The 23,823-nt window shown below is 40.9% G+C and overlaps 1 protein-coding gene and 1 long non-coding RNA gene across 3 annotated transcripts in view; one reads left to right on the forward strand and one right to left on the reverse strand.

Annotated features, from left to right (window-relative positions):
• LOC138151825 (uncharacterized) overlaps positions 1 to 4,979 on the reverse strand; it is a 30,599-nt gene extending 25,620 nt beyond the window's left edge. The window contains exon 1 of the long non-coding RNA XR_011165929.1: positions 4,633 to 4,979. This is a non-coding gene — a long non-coding RNA (uncharacterized lncRNA). The remainder of the gene's footprint in view (positions 1 to 4,632) is intronic.
• SFRP1 (secreted frizzled related protein 1) overlaps positions 1 to 23,007 on the forward strand; it is an 82,817-nt gene extending 59,810 nt beyond the window's left edge. Inside the window, exons 3-4 of one of the 2 annotated variants that reach the window (XM_069075845.1) lie at positions 18,737 to 19,073; positions 20,647 to 23,007. In XM_069075845.1, coding sequence (XP_068931946.1) covers positions 18,737 to 19,059 — 323 coding nt within the window. In that variant the 3' untranslated portion in view covers positions 19,060 to 19,073; positions 20,647 to 23,007. Of the gene's footprint in view, positions 1 to 18,736 lie in introns of both variants that reach the window. The other variant, XM_069075844.1, reaches the window with a different exon arrangement.
• The last annotated feature ends 816 nt before the right edge of the window (positions 23,008 to 23,823 follow it).

Here is a 23,823-nt window from a genome sequence, read left to right on the forward strand (position 1 = left end):
AGAGAGAGAGAGAGAGAGAGAGAGAGAGAGAGAGAGAGAGCAACTAGAAGATGACTAAAATTCTCCATGCTTCATTAAGATTTGTGATCTCTTTCTCAAATTCCTCTTCTGCTTCCTCTTTCTGAACAGGTGACCTGTCACATTCACCAGTTACAATAATTTGTCATATTCTATTTCTGTTGATTTACACCCAAATACTTTACACCACGCATTTCCACTGTGTAGGCTGGGTTTCCTTACACAAGAATATTTTCTTAGTATATAATCCTACCCTTCTATTTTTCTTTTCTCTATCCTTTTTCTTTTCAATAAAATATTTCTTTCTAGAACCATAGCCTAGTAATGGGTCCTACCCTTGTCAAATCTCAGTGATACCTGTGATGCCAAATTTCTTTCTTTCTACCTATGCTTTGTACCTTTATGGATAGATATCTGAGGCCATGCATTTTATTTCTGGTTCCTTTCACAGGAGTTTGTCTCCTGTGAATTTCTGGGCATCTTTATTACTAATCTTCTTCCAACATTATGGTTATTCTCTTATGGTATCTATATTGGCGGAACTGGTAGAATTTTCTATTTTAATTTAAAGTTCTTTTAATTATAATTGCAAGACATGGATGAATACCTTCTTATCCTCATCCTTTGTGTGTATGCGCACACATGTACTCCACCTCTAGTAATTCCTCTATTTTAATCTGCAGTTCAGAAATATAAATCTTATTCTCAGATACCATATTTTTAACCAACTATTCTCTTCCCAGATTTGCCTTTCTCTTTGATAAGTCTATTCCTTTTTTAATTTTTTAATTGCTTTATTAACTTCTGATTTACATCATTTGTTTCCGCCAGATTTGAGTTAAGTCTATTCCTTTTACTGGCAACATTTATGAAAATACTACCTGTGCTACTACAGTCTTCAGTTTCTTGCCCAAGAATGAATGAGAATCTTTCCCTTTCTTAGCCAGAACTGGGGAATGACATGGTGTGGTAGAAAGAGCCCTGCACTGGGAGTCACAAAAAGATAGAATATTAGAAGGCTAGTGTTAGAAGAGAACTTGGAATTCTTCTAGGCATGTCTTGGGGTTTTGTCCTAGGTCTTTTTTCTGTTCAAAGCTTTAAATCAATGGCTTGGATGAAAGGAATGAGTGACATGTTTATCAAGGTTGTGGCTGACATGAAGCTGGAAGGGATAGCTAACATGTTAGATAGCAGAATCAGGATCCAAAAAGATCTCAACATGCTCAAATGATGGGCCAAATCTGACTTCAATAAGTCAGGGGAATCATGATGTCATTGGTGTGGGTTGTCCTTCCAAGGCTGCAGTCTTCCTGCAATTCATTGCTATTAAAGGCTAAATCTAGTATGATGAAAGTTTATAGGGATAAGTGTAAAATCCTGTATTCAGCTTTAAAAAAAGATTCAACTTTATAAGTATTCTATAGGGGCCATATGGCTAGACAACAATTAATGTGAAAAAAATCCCTGGAGGGTAGAATAGGGTTAGCTCATAATGAGTCAACAATGGGATGTGGTGGCCAAAAAAGCCAGTACAAACATATACTTCACTAATAGAAGCAGAGTTCCTGGAGGATGGGAGGCAATTGCACCTTTGTTTTCTGCTCTTGTCAGATCACATCTCAAACTTGGTGTCCAGTTCTGAGCTGTACATTTTAGAAGAAACCTTGATGAGCATAAAGGCATCTAGAAAAGAATAGCCAGGATGGTGAGGGATCTCAAATCAATGCCATTTGAGGACTGGTTGAAGTGCGGGGGGCTATTTGGCCTGGAGAAAAATCAGGGAGAACATGAAGGCAGTCTTCAAGGAGAATGTTATTGTGGAGGAGAGGCATTAGATCTGCTTGATCCTTGAGGACAGAACTTGGACTGCTGGGTTGGAAATATAGAGAGGAAGATTTCAGATCCCCATAAGGAAACATCTCCTAATGATAAAATTGTCCAAAGATAGGGTGAGTTTTGCCTCATAGGGTAGAGAGTTCCCCATTTCTGGAGATATTCAAGTGCATGTTTGATGGTTACTTGTCAAGGGTTTTGTAGAGCAGATTTTCTATTTGTGTAGGAGTTGGACTGGGTCATTTGTAAGGTTTCCTCCAACTCTTAATATTGAGACTTTGATATTATTCAACCCTCACCCTTCATTGCTCTGATCTTACTGTGCTAGTACCCAGCTTTGTGATCTTAGACAAATCACCTGCTCTCTGGACCTCAGTTTTATCTCATTTGTAAAATCAGATGTTTAAAGGCATTACTTTTTATAGTACCTTCTAATACTAATCATCTATGTAGTACAGATTTCAAGATCTTTAAGGAGAGTTACTTTGTAACTTCTAAAACAATGTTTTTCTGAATTTTTCAATCACATCTGTGAGCTTGCTGAGGCTGCTCTGGATACATTGGTCAATGGCAAAATTTGGCTTGGTAAAGAGTTTCTGTCTCAAAATCCTTAGTAACCATTTATTGGTATAACCCAGAGGTGGGGAACTGCAGCCTGGAGGCCATCTAGGTCCTCAAGTGTGGCCCTTTAAAGTTCAGCCAAAGGACCACCCTTGAAGACCTAGGGGGCCACATGTGGTCTTGAGGTCACAGGTTCTCCACCCCTGTATTTGTCAATACATACCTCACCCAATCATATTTTTATATAGAATGGTGGACTTGGAATCTGGAAGACCTGGGTTTGAATCTTGCATCTTACACATCTGTGTGACCATAAGCAAATCATTTAGCCACTCTGAGAATCAGGCAACTTTCTAAGACTCTCAAGTTACAAACAGATTGCCATAGGTATTTGGTGGCATCAGTTCCCTGAGAGTTCTTACACCAAGAAAGACACATGTCCTCAACATATTTACATATGTATGCATATACATGCAGACAGGCATTCTCCTTCCACCACCATGATTATGATCACGTCTACTTTCCTCAACAAAAATTGTACAAAGGATGTGACCTTGAGACACACCTAGGACATCTTCATGATGCAGTATAGTATATTAGGATAATAGGATTTCCATCTGGAAAGACCCTGAAAGATCTAAGCATTTAGGTGGCACAGTGGCTAGTGGGCAGAGCACTGGACCTGGAGCCAGGAATAGCTGAGTTCAAACCCAGCCTCAGACACTTGTGGCAAATCACTTAACCTTTGTTTGCCTCCGTTTCCTCAACTATAAAAAGCAGGTAATAATAGCACTGATCTCCAAGGGTTGTTGTGAAATGAGATCGTTCTAAAGTGCATGTCACAGTGCCTGACACATAGTGGGCACTATATAAATGCTGTCTATCCTTATCATTATTGTTATTTTATTAGTCCTATTACTGTTATTCACAGAGGCGACTGTAACCCAAGGAGGTTGAATGGTTTGTTCAGAGACATCCAATAGATGGTAGAATTAGGATATGAACTAGCTCTTCTAATGCCGGAGCTCTTTCCACTACAGCTTGTACCACACAGGCTGAGAAAGCGTGGCCGAGTATAAACAAACAGGCATTTAACGTCTTTAATCAGTGTCATCATCTTCCCCGGCGTCTGACCTGCTTTCTGACTTTCCCCCATATCTGTCAATAGCACCTTTATCATCCTATTTGCCATGATTTTAAACTTCAGCATCATGTTGGACTCTTTTCTTTCCTTCATCCCCACACATAAGATCATCTTTCAGATTTTCCTTGGCAATATCCTTCATCTGTCCCCTCTTTTCCACTCATACTTCCAGCATCTTATTTTGGCCCCTCATCACCTCTTGACTGGATTATTTATTTCAATAACCTCCTAACTGATCTCTCTGCTTCTATTCTTGACCTCTAAGGTCTTTTCCTTGCCTCTGTGGTCTAAATCTTTGACCTCACTATCTCCCTTCTTCAAGTCATCTTTCAAAAAATTGGCTAAAGAATCTTCCTGATGAATAGATAGCTCCCCAGTGCCTACAGGATTAACTGTAAACTTATAAACTTGGCCTTCAAGGCCCTTGACAATCTGTCTCAAATTTCTCTTTCCAGCCTTCCACCCTCCCCATATGACCCTTCCCACCCTGACTTATATGTTCCAGTCGAACTGGGCTGCCTGCCTTTCTTGGATTTCATGTTGTCCTCTCATGCTCTATTCATTCACATAGCTTCTCCACATATGCCTTGAACATGCTCCCCCTGTATCTCTTAGCCAACTGAATACTTTTCTTCTTTCACAGCGCAACTGAGATCCTACCTCTTTCCTCCTTGATCCCTCCAGATAAAAGGGATCTCTCCCTGCTGATAGCATCAGGTTTGGATCCTTTCTTTTGCCCCATCCCACTCTATTTCAAATCATACTCATTTATGCATAGATCATTCCCTTTCTAAATACTTCAAGTTTAATGTCAGGTACTATATTATTGTTCCTCTTTCTATCTCCTTTAATGCTGAGTACTATGCATTGCCAACAGGAGTTACTTAATAAAAGTCTGTTGAACTAAAATGAATGGTGATGCCCCTTGGGATCTCTAATAGTATCTGTGTCTTTTACACATGCCCGAGGAAGAGTCAAAAACTGTGGGGATCAATTAAACTAATAGACCCAGCATTCAGAATATAATTCAGATTAAAACTTTGTGTTGTCTCTTCAATTCAGTGTCAGCATCTTACCAGCTCAGAGCTCCTCAGATGATTGGCTTTCAATTCCTGGCCACCAATGCCTCCATACAGCCCATGTGCTCGCCATCGCTGTCATTTTCTTCCTCAGTGGAGCCTAGGGATTCAGAGCTGGAAGAGATCGTAGAAACCATCTCATCTGTCTCCCTCAGTCGGAGGATGAGCACATTGGGGCCCACAAAAGTGAAATGATTTGTCCAGGCTCAAGTGGGTAGTTGGGCCAAGACTCGTATCCAGGCTTTCAGATTCCAAATCGTGTTTTCTTTCCATGATGTCATACTGTCTTCCAACATTTCTTGTCTTCTCAACTAAATCATAATTGGTTTGAGAACTGACTATTTATTACATGTGTTATGTATAGCCCTCTTTCTCAGCATTATTCCTTAGTTGCATTTCATAGCCTTTGATCCAACAAATACTTAATAACTCTTAGTACTTTTCAACAATTTTGAAGTACTTCACAAACCTTCATAAGCACTTCCCAGTGATGATGGAAGGAGGAGTGGTGGCAGAGAGGGACCAGTTCCTCCTCATTTTACACATTCAAAATATAGAGATGCAGAGCCAGGAAGTTTGCCCAAGGTTACCCAGTGGGACAGAGCTAATAACAAAACCCAGACCTCCTGAATCATTGCCAGTGACCCTAGTGTACCATCTGCTTCAAGGGATATTGTACAAATTGTTTTGTCTTAGAACTAAAGAATTTGTATTTAGCTACAAGGAAATCGTCAAACATGAGAAGAGGCTGTCAGTGTTTGGCCAGTCTTCATGGCTCTTCTGATCTTCGAGAAACCTCTCAGGACCTATTAACAGACAGACTTATTTATTAAAGCCAAAAAGTTGTTCTTTTCTCCCTTCCTCCCCCTCCCACTCCAAGGGATTGAAACTCAGAATTTACATATTTTTTTCTTGTTTCTTAGTACTAGCTCACACTTACATAGCACTTTTACAGTTTACAGAGCATTTGACTTGGTAAAGAGAAGGCAAAAACCTGGGGAGGTGTAGATATTATCACCCTCATTTTACAGGTGAGGTAACTGAGGTTGAAAAGTCTTCAGTGATTTGCCCAGTGTCACATGTGGTGGATTTTAGAGCTGATATGAACCCAGGTCTTCTGGCTAGAGTTCCATTGTTCTTTTTGCCACACTATACTGCTTCTGACAACCAATGTAACCAAGCCTAGGGTCACCAAGCTAAAGACTCCAAAGGGGAAAATAGATCCAGGGAAGTCGTTCTGCTGGGAGAGACATTCAGCAGGTGGTTAATGGGCTCGATTCCTTGAAGGTTATGAACAGGGAGTTGGGGATAGAGGATACTTTCAGCTTCCTTTTTTACACAAGATTTCATGGAGGTTGTGGCAGACATGGCCTTATTCACTATATGGCTCAGGGTTTCTTGACTAGTGACAAACCATGGGGTTACAATGACCTTATGGAACCACCATAATGGGCTGGGTTTTGCATTTTGGTTTTAGTTCCAGAACTCTTACTCCAATGGACTTCCATGAAGATCACTCCAGAAAATGCACTTAACCTTTTCTCTTTATCTCTGCCTTTCCCTCATTCCAATTCTGCTTGATATGCCTGACAACAGAATGGAAACAGAAATGAAGGAAGTTGGTTTAAGTCCTTTGGGGTAGAGGGTGACCTAGTTGTTATTGGTTTATCTGGTGTTACATTTTAAAGCCATTGAATCATAGTGATCAGGTAGTCTCACTCTGGTTTTTAAGGTAGTGCAACTGAGGGCCAGAGAGAAAGGAATTAATGTGACTAAGTTCACACATCTATGTAGGGAAGACTCTACACTCTAGGTCAGCGGTGGGGATCCTATAGGCCTCGAGGCCACATATGCCTCTAGGTCCTCAACTGTGGCCCTTTGACTGAGTCCAAGTTTTACAGAACAAATCCTTTTCTTAAGGGGATTTGTTTTGTGAAGTTTGGATTCAGTCAAAGGGCTCCACTTGAAGACCTAGAGGACCACATGTGGCCTCGAGGCTGAAATTTCCCTATCCTTGCTTTAGGTATAAAGACATAAATTTGCCCAAGAACCTTGTTTTCTTATGGTACTCACTCAAAGCATTGATACTGAGATGCCATTTGCCATATTGTATAGAGTGCAGAAATGAAGTAAGCAAGATTTCACTTCTTGTACATATTTGTTGTGGAACTCACGGGCAAGTTGCTAAAATTTTCTGAAATGATTTCCTTATCTGTAAAATAGTAATAATAGTACTTGTACTGCTTATCTCATAGATTTGTTGTGAGATTCAAGAGATAATGTAGTTTAAAGAGCTTTGCAAAATCCAAAGTGATAGAGAAATCACAAATACCATTATGGTCTTCTTATCCTTCCAGTGGAGCTGAGAGAGAAAGTTTCCTAGGACAAGTTGTGTTTCTGCTATTATCCTTTAACATTTTGTGTTCTGTGGACAATTGTGCAGGTGGATAAAATGATGACTTTTTGTAATTGAAAGTATTGGGGTTTAAGCTCATATGCATTCACTGAAAGCATCTTTGGGACAACTCCAGTAGCAGACAGAATGACAAGCATAATATGTAGTTCATCCTGTTTGCATGTGGTTTTGATTTCTTCCAACAGCTTTTTATTCTACATAATTCAGATATTCTGAGTATTTGGTATGGAGACATCTATTAAAAAGGCTGTTCTTAAATTTTTATGGAATGATGTTATGTCTGATCTACCATAGACAACATTTTTATCTGTGATAATAATAATAATAAAAACAATCACTAACATTTATATAACACTGAACTATGTGCCAGGTACTGTGCTAAATGCTTTCTAATTATCTCATATTACTCTATGTTAACACTTTGATTCCAATATAGTTTATTTTTGAATTGTCAAATATATTTTTGAGTCTATATTTAGAATATAGAAATGTATTGTCTGTTAGCTTATGAAGGAAAGCTATCATCTGATGTATAATTCTAGCCACCTCATTGTATGTTTTTTCTTTTGAAAATTTTAATTTTTTTTACTCCCCCCCACCAAGTACATGTAAAAACAACTTTTTTTGTTTGTAAAATTTTGAGTTCCAAATTCTTTTCCTTCCAGCTTCCCCTTTTCCACCTTGAAAAAGCAATTTGATGTAGATTATATGTGTGTAGTCATATAAAACATTTCCATATTAGCCATGGTGCAAAAGAAAACACAGACTCCTCCCCCTAAAAAAAACACCCCAAGAAAAATAAAGTAAAAAAGAATGCTCTGATTTGCCTTTAGATTCCATTGTTTCATTCCCTGGAGGTGGATAGCATTTTTCATTATAAGTCCTTTGGAAATGTCTTGGATCTTTGTATTATTGGGAATAGCTAAGTCAATTTACACTTGATCAGCATATAATATTGTTGTTACTGTGTACAATGTTCTCCTGGTTCTCATTTCACTTTGCATCAGTTCATATAAGTCTCTCCAGGTTTTTCTGAAAGCCTCCTTCTCGCCATTTCAAAATACATACACAAGACTATTCCATCACAGTCATATACCACAACTTGTTCAACCATTCCCCAATTGATGAGCATCCCCTCAATTTCCAATTTTTTGCTACCTAAAAAAAAGCTACTATAGGTATTTTTGTACATATAAATCTTTTCCTTTTTCTGCAGTCTCTTTGGGGTAGAGACCTGGTGGTGGTATTAGTGAGTCAAAGGTTACATATGCTTAGTTTTATAGCCCTTTGGGCATAGTCCCAAATGACTCTCCAGAATGGTTGGATCAGTTTACAACTCCAATAACAGTATATTAGTGTCTCTGTTTTTCCACATTCCCCCAAACATTTGTCTTTTCCCTTTTCTGTCATTTTAGCCAACCTGACAGGTGTGAGGTGGTACCTCAGAGTTGTTTTAGTTTGCATTTCTTTAATCAACAGTGATTTAGAGCATTTTATCATATGACTGTAGATAGTTTTTATTTCTTCATCCGAAAACTGACTGTTCATATCCTTTGGTTATTTATCAGTATTGTGTTCTTGTATTCTTAACTTAGTTCTCTATATATCTAGGAAATGAGGCCTTCATCAGGCAAACGTGATATAAAAACTTCCCCCCTAGTTTACAGCTTTCCTCCAGATCTGGGCTATACTAGTTTTGTTTGTGCAAACCCTTTTTTAGTTTGATATAGTCAAAACCATCCATTTTGTATCCTGTAATGCTCTCTATCTCTTGTTTGGTTATACATTCTTCCCTTATCTATAGATCTGACAGGTTAAAATATTCCATGCTTTCCTAAATTTGCTTATGATTTCACCTTTTATGTCTAATCACGTACCCATTTTGACTTTATCTTTGTATGTGGTGTGAGATGTTGGTCTCTATCTAGTTTCTGCCCAACTGCTTTCTAGTTTTCCCTGTAATTTTTGTCAAATAGTGAATTCTTGTTCCAAAAACTTGAATCTTTGTGTTTATGAAACACTAGGTAACTATGGTCATTTACTACTGTGTATTATATATCTAATCTAGTCTGCCAATCCACCACTCTATTCTTAGCTAGTACTGGGTCATTTTGATGATGATGGCTTTGTAGGGCAGTTTGAGATCTGGTACCGTTAGGCCACCTTCCTTCACATTTGTTTTTCATGGATTCCCTTGATATTCTTGACCTTTTGTTCTTCCAGATGAATTTTATTATTTTTTTCTAACTCCATAAAATAATTTTTTTGGTAGTCTGGTGTGACACTGAATAAGTAAATTAATTTAGGTAGAATTGGTGTTTTTATTATATTGGCTTATAAGCAATTTGATATTTCTCTAATTGTTTAGATCTGACTTTATTTGTGTGAAAAGTATTTTGTAATTGTGTTCATATAGTTCCTGAGTTTGTATCTTTCTAGGTATTTGGTAGGTACTGATTTTTTTTTTGGTAACTTGAAGCAATATGTCAGACTGTTTCTACCATTTCCTTGCATAAATAATCCACATCATTCATTGTCTAGGGTCTTTAAGGCTATATTGTTCAGTTGTTTCAATCTTATGTGATTCTCTGTGACCCCATTTTGGGGTTTTCTTGGAAAAGATATTAGAGCAGTTTGCCATTTCTTTTTCCACATCATTTTACAGATGAGGAATTGAGACAAAGCAGGCTAAATGACTTGCCTAGGGTCTCACTGTAAGTATCTGAGATAGTCCAGAATTGAATTCATAAAGATAAGTCTTTCCAGTTTCACCTAGCTGCTCTGTTGAATGAATGAATGTATGATTGACTAAAGGAGAAGAGACTGGAAGACTGAGAGTAATTGTCAGAAAAATGCCCTCTGTTTTCATGGTGTCCCGACAGAGGAGATTCCAGGAGTTTGGGACAGGCCCCTCTCCTGGGAAAGGGTGACCTATGGAAAGTTTTGACAACCTAATTCCTCCGGGGTCAGCTTGTTCCAGCAGCGACATTCATGTGACTGTCCTGCTGACTTTAACCTGAATCTACTGTGAGCCTTAAAGGGCTGCCCTGGGCTAGCTCTAGGCTTAGCCCATCTGTCATCAAGCCTAATTCCTCAACGTGCACCCATGGTGAAAAGCCACGGTAAACTGTTCTCCCTGCCCCCATTCCACCCCTCCTCCCTTCTCCCCACCAAACCAAACCTAAAACCCTAGCCCCTGACACATTCCTCAGAGGCCTGAATAGCTGATCCCTTTTTCAGTTCATTGGATTCCTGCAGCACTTAACCCCTTCTCTGCCCCCTTCCAGGAGGGCTAATTTGGATCCTCACTGGCCTTTCTCATTGCTGCTGGATGACTGTTGGGGGATAGGAAGCCGGGTGCAGCTTGGGTAGGGTGGTTGAGGATGGAAAACAAGAGTCCTGATGGCAGAAAAATCTGTTTGCCTTGGCAGCCCAACCTCAGACCCAGAGCCAAGGTTCAATCCATCTTAATGATTGACTTTCTTGAAGCCCTGGGCTTTCTGTTCTCCTTGGCTCTGTGTGGGGGTTAAGGTGTTTATTGGGAAAGCAAAGTGCTGAAGCCATTACTTTCCCTAGGTCTGAGGCCCCTGTTCCTTCTGCCTCAAAAACTAAAGTCCAGTCCCCCTCCAGGAAGACCACAACACGAGAGGCTTTGTTTTCAGGTCCCACCACACTTTCATGATTAAGGCAGCAGGGAGCAGGCTCACTGAATCTCCACTCATCCACCCTGGGGAGGGTCCCCTTAGGAGCTTTCCATTAGGGCAGATATTCACCTCGAAGGGATGCTGTCCAGGGAGGAGTCACCCCCCCCACCCTTCTCCACCTCAGTACTTCATACACAGGTGTCCGGGTCAAGCTTGGGGTCTTCCATCAGGGCAGGGAGGACTTGCTGTCCAGGGAGGACTCCTCCCACACTCTTGCACCCTTACACAGCATTGCCCCGCTTTGCTCCACACACAGGTGTCCAGGTCAAGCTTGGGGGCTTCCATCAGGGCAGGCATCCAGAGGCACGCTGCTCCACCCTGTTTGCCTACATAACTTTGGCCCTCCTACTACTATGCGGCTCTCCCCCTGCACACAGGTGTCTGGGGGCTGCAAAACAGCTGGGCTCCAGTTAAATAATCTGTCCCATCTGAGCCACCCAGGAGCCTTCTCTGCATTTGAAGTGTCTGGCGAACAAGGTGAGAAGTGGAAAACTGCTTCCAATCCCCCAGTCTGTTGGTCATTCCTGCCTATGTCTCTTTAGTAAATCAGACAACTTAGGAAAGTACATGAATTTGTGGTTTGTGGTTGGGGGGCAGGGAAGGCCTTAGCTATTGCAACAAACAGGGAATCCAGGGCCTGGCTAAATGAATTAATAAGTCTCACACCCCGCCCCCCCCAGCTGTGAATAGCAATAGAGCAGTCTCCTAAGCTGTGCCTTTGTTCACTGTCCTTGTTTGCGCCCTATTGCCTCAAAGCCAGCTCCCCAGCATGTCCTGAGCCCAGGGCTGTAATTTCACTGGGAGGCTTCCTGCCCTTACAGCCAGCCCAGGGTCTTTACGAAGTGCTGCTAGCCAAATTGGATTTGCACAGTTGGATGGGGAAACTGGCATTTCCCCCACCAGGCCTGCATCCCGAGGTCTCCCGTGGGGTTGACCTTGCCCACCCAAGAGACTCCTCAGAGCTAGTCCAGGGAGACGGGATTCTTGCCTGCCCATTTCTCTTTTGAAAACTTTATCACACCCTGGGATTTGGGTTAGGGAGCTCCAAAATGGAATAAGGGAGGGACTAAGCATGGGGGGCTGAGCATGACCATTTCTAGCCCCCAGGCCCCTTTAAGACTGACAGATCTGACAATAAGGGGTCTGTCCCAAGCGGCTTGGTCACATGCCATGTCTTAATGAGAGCTTTGCACTTTCCATCCCTGGCAGGGGGACAACTCCCATGCCCTTATAATCCTCTGTGGAGGGGCTTTGGCCCTCTTGAAAAAAAGTAATGGAATTGGATATTAGACTGAATGTCGTGAATGGCTGGCCACCAAGACCATTTTATCAAGGCCTGTTGGAGAAAATATATCCAGGTCAATTGTCTGATCGGTCCTCAGTTTCACACAGGCATACCAGTTATCCCTGTTGCTCTTTTGTCCAGGAAAAGCATGGAATATTGAAAAAAAAAAAAGCCCTGGATTCTAATCTTGTCTTTATCATTAGCATGCTATATTACCCTGAGTGAGACACTTCTTGTCCCCCCCCCCCATTTCTGTATCTGCAAAGGAGAGAGTTTAAGTCCAAAATCTCTAAGATCCATCCCTTTCTGGTTTATGATTCTAAGTCTTATCTTATCTAACTGGACCATAAGTTTCTCAAGGATAGGGAGCTTGTAGTTGTCTCCTCCTCCTTGTCCTCTTCTTCCTTCTCTTCCATCTTCTATCGCTTCTCCAACACTATGTTAGTGTTTAATCTTTAACCAATTTGCTAAATATGAGGTGCAACTTCAGGGTTAGTTTGATTTTATTTGAATTTCTTGTATTAGTTATTTGGAGCATTCTTTCATATGATTATTGATAATTTACAATTCTGAGAATTGTATTTGACTTAAACCACCCATTCTAGACTGGAAGATGCTTGGATTTCAGTATTCGTGGCTATGTCTTTGTTTTTGTGGATATATCCTAGCTTTCCCACAAGCCTGTGCTCCCTTTAAGGAAAAAGACTGGATTTATTAAAACTTTTTATTCCTCACTATACTTAGAAAAATGCCTTGCACATAGTAGGTTCTTTACCGATGTTTTGCAGGTGAGAAAACAGGCTAAAACAGGACGTTAGTTTTGTAAAGTCAGATATTTAGGTCATGTCAGAGTCAGGACTAGGACCTAGGTCTCCTGATGCTTGGATTCGAATCTTATCTCCAGTTAGGAGAAGCTTCAATGCAGCCTTCTTTCAGAGTTTGGGCCTCTTTCCACAATATTCATGCAGGGCACATGCAGCACAAGTGTTCCCAAAACATTATTGTTTTGAAATAATGTCATAAGAAAGCCCTCTTGTAATAATTGCAAAGGAAAAAGGAGAGGATAGGAGTAGGGGAATGGAGAAGAAGAGAGGGAGAGGAGAAAGAAAAGATTGAAGGAGGAGAATGGAGGAAGTGAAAGTGAAAGGAGGAAGAGGGGAATGAAGAAGAAGAAAAGGAGAGGAGGAGAAAAGGAATGGAGGAAAAAGCTTGCTTGAGTGGAGTGGAGAAGATAAGAGAACAATGTGGGAAAGGTGGGGTGCAATAGGGCTGGGATTCCATCAAGCTTCTCATTTCCCTCTATCCTCTCCAACATTGTGTGCTTTGTCCTACTGTTTTCCTTAAAACTGTTTTCAAGAACATATTTTTGACATCAGGTAGGGTGCCTATAGAAACTGTTGGGGAAAAGGTGTGACCTATGGAGGTCTAAAGTCAGAAGAATAAGTGGCAGGATGGCAGAGGCCATGGTTAGCAGCTGACAACCTGTGTTATATATAATGGGCTTAAGGTCCCATTATCACATATTGTTTTTACGTAAGAGCTTGCGATGCTTCCAAAAGCTTCCTTTTATTTTTCCTTTCCTAACAGTTAGGGAAGGATGTGGAAGAAATGGCTGTTTGTTTAGAGCTATATAATTGGGAAGAATTGTGATGATTATTTGTTGTTTGAAGGGCTCTAGAGGGCCTCATGCTGCTTGTTCACAGTGCCTGAAATTCCATCGCTCGAGACCCCCCTCCTTGGTAACTTGGGATGTTTGAGGTCTATTAAAACACAGAGATAACAGGTAAGGGTCACACCTTACACGTTTCACCTTTAGCTTCAGGGATTCTTTTATCAGATCTATTCATGCAGCTCCTTCTCACTAGTTGTCCAATGTAGAAAGTAGACGTTGGATAATGGTTGCGGGGGCGGGGGGGGGAGGGAGGATGATAAAAGGATAATAGAATCATGTATTCAGCACTTGGATAGATCTTAGAGATCATTTAATTCAATGACTAATTATATTCCTAATAGGAATTGAAATTTACAAATGAGGAAACTAAGTCACAGATGTAAGAAAGATCTCAGAAAGAAATGGCAGAAAGCAACAATAAAAAATAATAGTGATAATAGCTAACATTTACACAGCACCTACTATGTGCCAGGCACTGTCCCTTATAAGCACTATGCTTATCTTCATTTAACAGTTGAGGAAACTGAGGCAAACATAGGTTAAGTGACTTGTCCAAGGGTATACCGTGAGTGTTTGAGGTTGGGTGATGGAACTTTGCCGACCTCAAATTATACTTGGGACTAGACCCACTTCCAAACCAGTGAAGGTTAAGCAGTATTTTTATTATCCCCATTTTCCAGATAAAGAAGATGAGTCACAGAAAACAAAGGATTCAGAAGGTCCCTGTTCTCCCACTTACTCTTTGCAAATTACTTCTCTAGGCCTTAGTTTCACCGGTGAAATAAAGGGTTTTGGACTAGATAACCTCGAAGTTTCTTTCAGTTTGAAACTTATGATCCTAGGAGAGCAGATGGAACTTAGCCAGGGTCACACAGCTAGTTACCATCAGAACCAGCTCTTAGAGCTCAGGCCTTCTGACTCCATGCTTTTCCCATTATGCCCCAAGAAACCCTCTTGTTCTCTCCCTCCATATTCCTCCCCTTGTGAAACGGTCAACAAGGCCAAGTTCTGTAGTCCCATGAAGCAGAGCCTCTTCCCACATGGTTAGGAGGCCAGCCAAAAGTGAGGGGGTGTAATAGATTGCAAGCTGTCCAGACATCAGATTCTAGTTCACACTCCTCTTTCCTTCAAGCCCCCCCACCTTTGCCCAGCACCAGTCCCCTCCCCATGTTGCATTGGTTGAGGGCACAATCCTATCCACAAGGCAGAGGACAATCAACCTAGGATACCTAATTGCGTCTCTAAACATGTTCCCAATCTGCATCCCTAAAATAAACCCCTGTACGATGGAAAGATGTTAGTAATTTTTGGCCATATGTACTTCCCCCTTTTGCTCTCCCCCTCCTACCCAAAAGAAAAATGGGTAGAGCCAAATGGCAAGAAACAAAGATTTTTAACGCACACCACATTTTCATCATTTATCCCCCCTGCCCTCCCACCCCCTCTCCCACATAAACTACATTCCTCTACATGGTCATGGCAAAGGAACATTAATTTCTGATTCGGGTTGTGATTAACTTATAAAAGTAACTCAATCAAAAGGGCGAAATAGTTTCCACTGGAGTAAGATCATGAGAAAGGCAGCATGGCGCAGTGGGGGAGAGTAGTGGACTTGGAGTCAGAATAATTAATACCTGTGTTCAAATCCCAACTTTGCTGTTTACTGCCGGTGTGACCAAATCAGGCCTCATCTAGGGATCTTAGGCTCTTTGTCCATAATGTGAGGATGCTGGGCTAAATGTCTAAGGTCCTTCTGAGCTCTTAATTCTATCGTACGTTAAACTGCCCAACACTGTTAGAAGGAGGGAGGTTGCTGTTACATTTGGCATGTTAACCTAGGTAAAGACTCTCCGTCTCCAAAACAAACAGCTTGGGCTACTGGTTTTTATCAGGTCTAGTCCACTGGCTGGGGAAGGCTCATTTCCTGACTGGTAGGCCTTTCAGAAGCAATCTGAAATTATCTTCCCCAAAGAAATTAACCATCACTTGAGAATTTTGAGGGGAGGGGAACTGGGGTAAGGGGTATAAGGGTCCTTTCTGGTGCCCCTTTCAAACCTGAAGATCTAGGATATTTAGATATTGAGATATGTTTGAAGTCTTGGTGTGGTTTAGCCATTTAAGATAATCGAATGGTCTTATGATGGGAATATTTAGCCTGGAGAAGGGAAAGCCAAGCAAGTGCCTATCAATAGCCCCAAGGATTTAAAGGTCTGTCATGAGGAAGAGGTTTGGGGTGGGGGGTAGGGGGAGAGAGACACACACACATAGACAGAGACAGAGAGACATAGAGACAAAGACAGAGAAAGAGAGATAGACAAAGACATAGAGAGAAAGAAATAGAGGCACAGAACAGAGAGGAAGAAACTTGACATTGAGGCATAATGATAATGATAACTCACATTTGTATACAACAATAAGGCTTACAAAGCATTTTTCTCATAAAAGAGGAAGTATAAGTATCATTATTTTCATTTTCCAGATAAGAAAACTGAGGCTGAGACACTAAGTGTCTTCTACATACAGCTTTTGGTATGTACATACAGCTAATGTACGAGCAGAATTTGAACATGGGACCCCAGACTCCAAGACCAGGGCTTTTTCCATGACACCACAGCTACCTTTCAGAACCCACATTTTGTCCCCAGCTCAGATCATTTGGACCATCAGTGCTCAGTGTCTGAAACTCTGTTGTTGTTGTTATTTAGTCATTTCAGTCATGTTCAACTCTTTATGAACTCCATTGGAGTTTTTTATTGGTAAAGATCCTGGAGTGGTTTGCCATTTCCTTCTCCAGCTCATTTTACAGATGAGGAAACTGAGGCGAACAGGGTTAAGTGACTTGCCTAAGGTCATATAGCTAGTAGATGTCTAAAGTCAAATTTGAACTCAGAGAGATGAGTCTTCCTGACTCCAGGTCCAGCACTCTACATTCTTTAAAACAAAACCAAACAAAAACATGTTAGTGGCCATCATAGGTGTGCTGAATTCATTCAGGGAATCTCAGTTTCAGAAATATTAAGGTGGGGCTTGAATTAGGTAGGCTCTCTGGATAAAGAACTCCCCCCCCCATTCAGTATTATGAGAAGGAAGTAAGAAAATACCTTGGCTAGTGCCTGGTGTATCATGGGTAGCCAGATATATCTGGATTTGATTTAAAGATAAAATTGTGACATGAAGGTGACTCTGGTTTCTTAAAGGCTATTCCAGCAGAAAGGAACAAGCATCTTCAAAAGTGCCTACTATGTGCCAGGTACTGTGTGCTAAATGCTTTACAATTATTATCTCATATTATCATCATTATTTCATTTGATTTTCATAACAACCTTAAGAGGTAGGTGGTATCATTATTTCCATTCTAGAGTTGAGGAAACTGAGATGAACAGAAGTTAAGTAACTTGCCCAAGATCACACAGCTAGGAAGTGTCAGAGGTTAGATTTGAACTCTGATCTTCCTTATGCCTGGCCCAATGCTCAACCCACTGTGCCACCTAGCTGTCAGAAGACAACCTCCAAAAGCTTTGAGTATGGTCTTGGACTTGTGTTGGACATTTGAGGACCAGCCTAGCTTAAGTTCAGAGAGGCCTATTTCCAGACTGTTGAATAGCAGGTAATGAATTACTTTGGATTCAAGAACTTCCTGAAGGTCATCTGCTGAGGCATGGAAGGTCTGAGGTCTGCATCTGGGGAGGGAGGGGCCACTGATAAAATCCTGGATCTGATGAAGTCCTGAAGTTTGGAAACCTCTGCAAACAACCTCTTGTTCAGCAATGGGAAAAGAGTACCATGGGTGGGGGGGGGGAGGGGCAAGGGATAGAATCAGAAACACTGATTTAAGCTGGGAAAATCCTCTTTCAACTCTCTGCACTCTCATTAGGCAACTCTCATTAGACAAATGTTCACTCACAATTCCCATTTCAGTACCAGGGGAAAGAACAGCGGAGTAACAGAGGTGATTATAGATCTAACCACGGGTGACACTTTCTTTCTGTCAGCCCTTTCATTCATTCAGTATTGCAGGTGTTTGGGAGGAGGGAGGGAAGAAATGAGCAGTAAAAGCTTCCCCCATCAATCATTTAACAAACATTTAGCAAGTGCTTACTATACACTAACCACTCTGGTTAGTATATATATGTATGTATGTATGTATATAAATAAGGTTACACATAAAAAGGGAAAATTCCCTCCTCTCAAGAGGCTTACATTCAAATCAAGAGACTAATTTACACAAATAGGTATATATGAGATATATGCAGCTTATATAAGGGAACCTCCTAGGGAAGACTGTGACAGCTGCTGGGTGTGGTTGGGAACTGGGAAAAGCCTCCTAAAGAAAGGAGTATTTGAATTGAGTTTAAAGGGAGTCAGCGATCCTAAGAGGGAGAAGGCAAGAAGGGAACATTGCTGAATCACCGGCTGCTATGTGCTAGGTACCATGCTAAGTGATTTATGAGTATTATCTTATTTGACCCTCACAATGACTCCTGGGGGCTAGGCACTATTACAACTCCCATTTTACAGTGGAGGAAACTGAGGCAGACAGAAATTAAGTGACCTGTCTGGGATCACATAGCTAATAAGTGTCAGAGGGCAGATTTGAACTTGGGACTTGCTAACTCTATACACTACATCACTTAGCTGTCTAAGAGGTGGAGGTGAAGAGGGTATTGCATTCCAAGTAAGGGAGACCCCTGCCACAAAAAATGGGAGATCCATTCAGTTGTCATAAGTCCAGGGGTAGGAATGATAGATGGGGGAAAGGGGAGAAGAGAGAGGCATAGTAAGCAACACCATATTTTGCATCAAAACCAGCAAGTATCCCTCCTAAATTTCTATGGCATTTGTTCATTTGTTCAGTTTGTCTTGGTGGGCTCAGGTATGGATAGTAAAATATCCCTCTGTTGCAGTCATAATTTTTGGTTTCTGGTTTATAAGAAAAATTATATTCTAAAATAGTTTCTTTCCATTTTTTCTCCTTCCTCTCTTTTCTTTCCTTTTCTTCTCTCCCCCTTCTCCCACCTCTACAGCACTGAGGATGAAAATAAAAGAAGTGAAAAAAGAAAATGGAGACAAAAAAATTATCCCCAAGAAGAAGAAGCCATTGAAATTGGGACCCATCAAGAAGAAAGAACTGAAGAAACTCGTCTTGTACTTAAAGAATGGGGCAGACTGCCCTTGTCACCAGCTGGATAATCTCAACAATCATTTCCTCATCATGGGGCGGAAAGTGAAGGCCCAGTACTTGCTGACGGCCATCCATAAGTGGGACAAGAAAAACAAAGAATTCAAAAACTTCTTGAAGAAAATGAAAAACCATGAATGTCCTACATTTCAGTCAGTTTTTAAATAATTCCCTCCCAAATGGTGGGTTTGAGAAGGGGGAGGGTGGGCTGGGGCAATGGGTGGGGGGAAAAACATAACCCTGGAACCTTGGCGGTTCACACATATGGCTCCTTCTGTTAGTAATGGATATTGTGTCTATGTTGATTGTGTGTGTATGTGTGTATGAATTTGTGTGTGTCTGTGTGTGTTTTCTCTCCCTTCAAAACTTCCAATTCTTTATTTTCCTCCTCACCTCCCTCCCTGTAATCCCTTCTTTTCCACCCTTACCCCAACTTCAGAGACAAGTCAATATTGAAAATAAAGATATGGGGTCTAGGAGGGACCAGTGACACTGGAGAGCCATTTTAAGACTTGCAACATCCAAAGTCCCCCAGTCACTTGCTAAAATCAGGTACTGATCAAATTCCACCAAGAGGCATGACCGTTTAGGTGGAAATCTACCAAGGAAAGGGGTGGTGGTGGTGGTGATGGGACAAAAGAAAAAGAGAAGTAAAGGCAGATCATTGTGTGAATTAAGCAGTGAAAAAACCCTGCAAATGCCAAATTCTACAACTTTGCTTATTAAGCTGATAAAGTGCTCATGAATCCATCAGCAAAAATCTACCCTGGGGGATGCACTATTTCTAGGTAGTCAATAAATCAAGTTGCACCTAATTATAGGTTAGTTTCCTTTTCTATGTTTCTGTAATTTTTTTTAGACTTCAAACCAATAAAGTAATATTCACAGAGAGGAAAATCTTTAAAGTACAGTTTGCAGCACCCCCCCCCCCAAAGAGAGTAACAACTCAACATCAATGCATACCCTCCCCAAATGCCTTGCTGTGATTTCTTCAGTCACCTTTCCAAAGAATTCCCTTCTTTCTGCAAGCAATACCATCCACAGCTGCTCTCAGATGCCTTCTTAGTAATGCTTCATGATTGACCAGGGTGCATGGGTGAAGGTCAGATTTTCCTGGGTTTCCTGTCAAGTGAAGGCAATCCTATGGGCATGAAGATGCTGACATTAAACAGATGACTTTTTTTTTTTCAGTGACAGCACTTTCAGACAGACCCTGAAGGCAATACTTAGTGGTTCCAAAGAAACTTGTTTAAAGGGGGAAAGGAGATGGAAAGCTGTTTTAAAACAGCTTTGCAAATAAGTACTCACCCAGCATAAATCACAGGTTAGCCTGGGTAAGGAGCACAGGGCTCTGATTTCACTAGCTTTCCTGTTTACGTACCTCCTAGGGAGAAGGAGATCTGGCAATTTTGTTGTTGTTGCATTCGTTTCCAAGGTTTTAAAAAAATAAAAACATTCCCCCCTTCTCTCCCTCCCCCACATATATTTTGTGGTTCAATGAAGAGGAGAGATGAAGACCGACCAAGATTCCTGGATTATTTTTAGGACTTTTCCATAGGAGTGGCACTCTCTCTAGGAAGTATTGGCTGGTTTGGCATCCAATAGTAATGGTGATAGTAAGAGTAATAGTGAGAGTAATAGTAATAGTAACAGCATTCATATGGTGTTTTAAAGTTTGCAAAGAACATTACATATAATTGAATTTGATTCAGAATGCTGAGGTGGTTTCCTCATCGTATGGTCTTTATGTTCCAGGTCCATCTTCCTCTCTCCTTTTTACTCTGGCCTCAAAAAGCAAATCAAGAAACACTCCACTTTAAATCTGGTTATTCGAAGTTAAGCTGGAAGCTGGTTACTTGGAATTAAGGTCCACTGAGTGACTCAATGGAAGACCAAACTAACCTGCTGTCTCATCCCTCTTTACTTTTCAAGGCTCTTGTTTCTGCTTAGGGAATCTTCAGCTGTCCCTAGACACATGGGAAGAGTACCACTCACCATGCCAACAGTTTTCCCCTCAGTCCCCTCAAAAGATTTCCTAGAGTCTAAATGTGTGATAAATTGTGTTCATTCTTCACTTTAAAAAGAACCTTCCTTTTCCTGGAACCTTCTAGAAATACATACTCCCCCCTCCCCTTGTTTTCTTTGTAGTCCAGCTTAGGATGGTTAGTCACCAGACTTTAAAAAACAAAATCAGTTATGACTTCTGGAGCTCCAAAGACCTGTAGGTAATGAACTCTCTTCTAGGGAGATGCCTGTGTCTCCTCCAGCCTGTGGTAGAGTTGGGAAGCCAGGCACTGGTTACTCAGGCCAGAGACAGAAACAACTTAAAATCATTGGAACCTTTATAAGAATTCTGTTTCAATCCCCCACCTGCCCTTTGGGTTACCTACTTAAAAGTTGTCAGCCATTATAATATAATTAATGAATGACAGTGTCTTTTGAATACTTGACTCCCCTGTCCTGATAAAATGTTGGGGAGGACAAGGTAAGGTTGATTTGATTTGTGTGTAATATTTCAGATGAGGGTTTTGTGTTTGTTTTGTTGATTTTTTTTACACATGTATGTACATTAGCTGATTAGAATTTTTTTTAAACTTCTCTGTTATAAAACTGAATTTAAAAGCAAGTCCATGACTTACATGGAGATAGATTATAGATTTGATAATTGATTGTAAACTCAAGCATTTTTGATCTGTCTGCCACTTTTGATCAAGTTGATAGCACCCAGGAAGATGTTTGTACAATGTGACAGAACCAGCTTTCCATAGTTATCTAAAAAGAAATTCTGATATAATGGTTAACACTAGAAGGAGAAAGAAGTTTATGGAAGAATGAGAGGCTACTTCCTGTTGATCTCCATTAAGTGAGGATTCTAAGACAGCAACATTTCGGGAAGAGTTAAGTAGTAAAAAAATGTGGTTTTCTATTTCTTATTACTTTCTTTAGTATGTGAGTGGCATCTGCTAGTGTGACCTCACCCTTCAAGTTCTTGGACCTTGGGCTTTTACTATGCATGTTACAAAGACTTTTAGTTTTATATATAGCACTAGCCCTGCCTGTGCCCCTGCAAGCAGTTTCCAGAAAAGATGGAGACTTTGCAAAAAGTTTTCCCCTCCAAGGGCAGCCTTTCCATCTTAGATACTGGCATTTCCTGAAACCAGAGCAAACTCAAACCACACTTCTGAACAGAACCATTGGTTGTTTCCTTGAACATTTCAAGTTGGAGATGCCCATGATGAGCTGATACCTGTGACAAGTTGACTTCAACACAAAAAGTTATGGTAACTAAAATTTTAAAAGACAACACAATCAATCCCCCTTCCCCTGGAATCATCAAGCCCTGTTCTGGTAATAGGCAGGGCTGAGTGGAAGCTTATAAATATGTCAGAGTCAGCACCAGAAGAAGGTGGTCTATGTGGTACAATGAAAAAATTGTTGGTTTCTTTAATGGCACCTTGGTTTTCTCTTTTGGTACTATGGGGAGCAGAAACCATCTTGAATGTTTGACTGACTTCCCACCTCCTCCCCCCCAGCTCATGCTGGGATGTGACTGAAAAATAAAATCTTAGTTTTCATTTATTTCTGCAAATTGCAATTTTTCTACCTTCATAAAAACCCAAACAGCAACAAACAAAAACCCAAACCTGTAAACCCACCAAAACAGATCCCCTCCCCTCCAGGACTCCAAATACAGTGTCCTCTATCATCTCCATAGGAGTTCTGAGTTTCCTTTGGTTACTGTCATCTGCATTCTCTGAGTATCTGTTTGCCAAGCACACTTCCAGAAACTTGTGGCAGGAAAGGACCAGCAGCACCCACCCACCATCTGCCAGCTAATGTATGGAACAAAGTGATGAAGAAATTGTGTGTCCCTCTGGAGCCCTCACATTTCCTTCTCTTTTATACTCCATGTCGTATATGAAAGCTTTGAATACTGTGAAGATGTTTTCCATTCCATCTCATTTCAGTGTTGTTTTTCCAATCTGCATTATTTTACCAGATGTTTTGATGTTATCACTTATGTTAATAGCAAGTCCAATATTTGTTCATCTTATTCTCATGCTTTTTCTGCCATGTATCAATATTCACTTAACTAAAATTGCTCAATTAATCAAAGGCAATGTCATTTATTTTTTACCCACCAACTCCCTCTCCCCCCAAAACTCTCTGCATTCCATTTTTTGTAAAGATGCTGATTTCTGCTCTCAGCTTGATGGCTTTCCAATGTGGCTTAGGGACTGGGTGGGTTTGAATGAACATTTGGGATCCACCACAGGATGGATGAACACCCTGTATATTTAGACCATCTGCTGCTATTAATAACTTCCAGAAGTACTCCTGACTGCCCCTGTGTTTCAGTTCAGACAGAGAGCATCAAATCTGTGCTCTGCAAGTATACATTATCCAGATCTGCTAGACTTTCTTTTCCATTTTTTTGACTTTAGAGTTTGCCTTCTCCCTCTTGATTATAATCTTTCCAAGAGTTTTCTTTGATTTGCACTGTCCCCAGAATCACAGAATGGGAAGGAACCTCTGAGGCCATCCCAACCAACCCATTTCAGAAAAAGAACCCCCCTCTACAAATATACCTACCACGTGGTTGTCCAGCCTCTTATTAAAAATCTCCAGTGAGGGGGAACCCATTCTCCTTTGAGGTAGCCCATTCCCATTTTGGACAGCTTTAATCATGCCGTTTTTTCCTTATGTCAAACCTAATTTTGCTTCTGTCCAAAGTCTGCCCATTTTTCCTCATTCTGTCCTATGAGGTCAAGCTCAACAAGTAGAATCCTGCCCTTCAAATACTGAAAGATAGTTATCATTTCCTCCCTTACCTCTTCTGTACTCCAGGCAAAAATCAGTTCCTTCAACTGATTCCTATATGTGATGGATTCAAGGCCCTTGGTCAGATGGTCTCTCACTTATCAATTGCAC

Source organism: Petaurus breviceps, unplaced genomic scaffold (assembly GCF_028583685.1).
Source record: "Petaurus breviceps papuanus isolate PSGF00001 unplaced genomic scaffold, PetGlider_PUasm1.0 90919, whole genome shotgun sequence".
Lineage (NCBI taxonomy): Eukaryota > Metazoa > Chordata > Mammalia > Diprotodontia > Petauridae > Petaurus > Petaurus breviceps.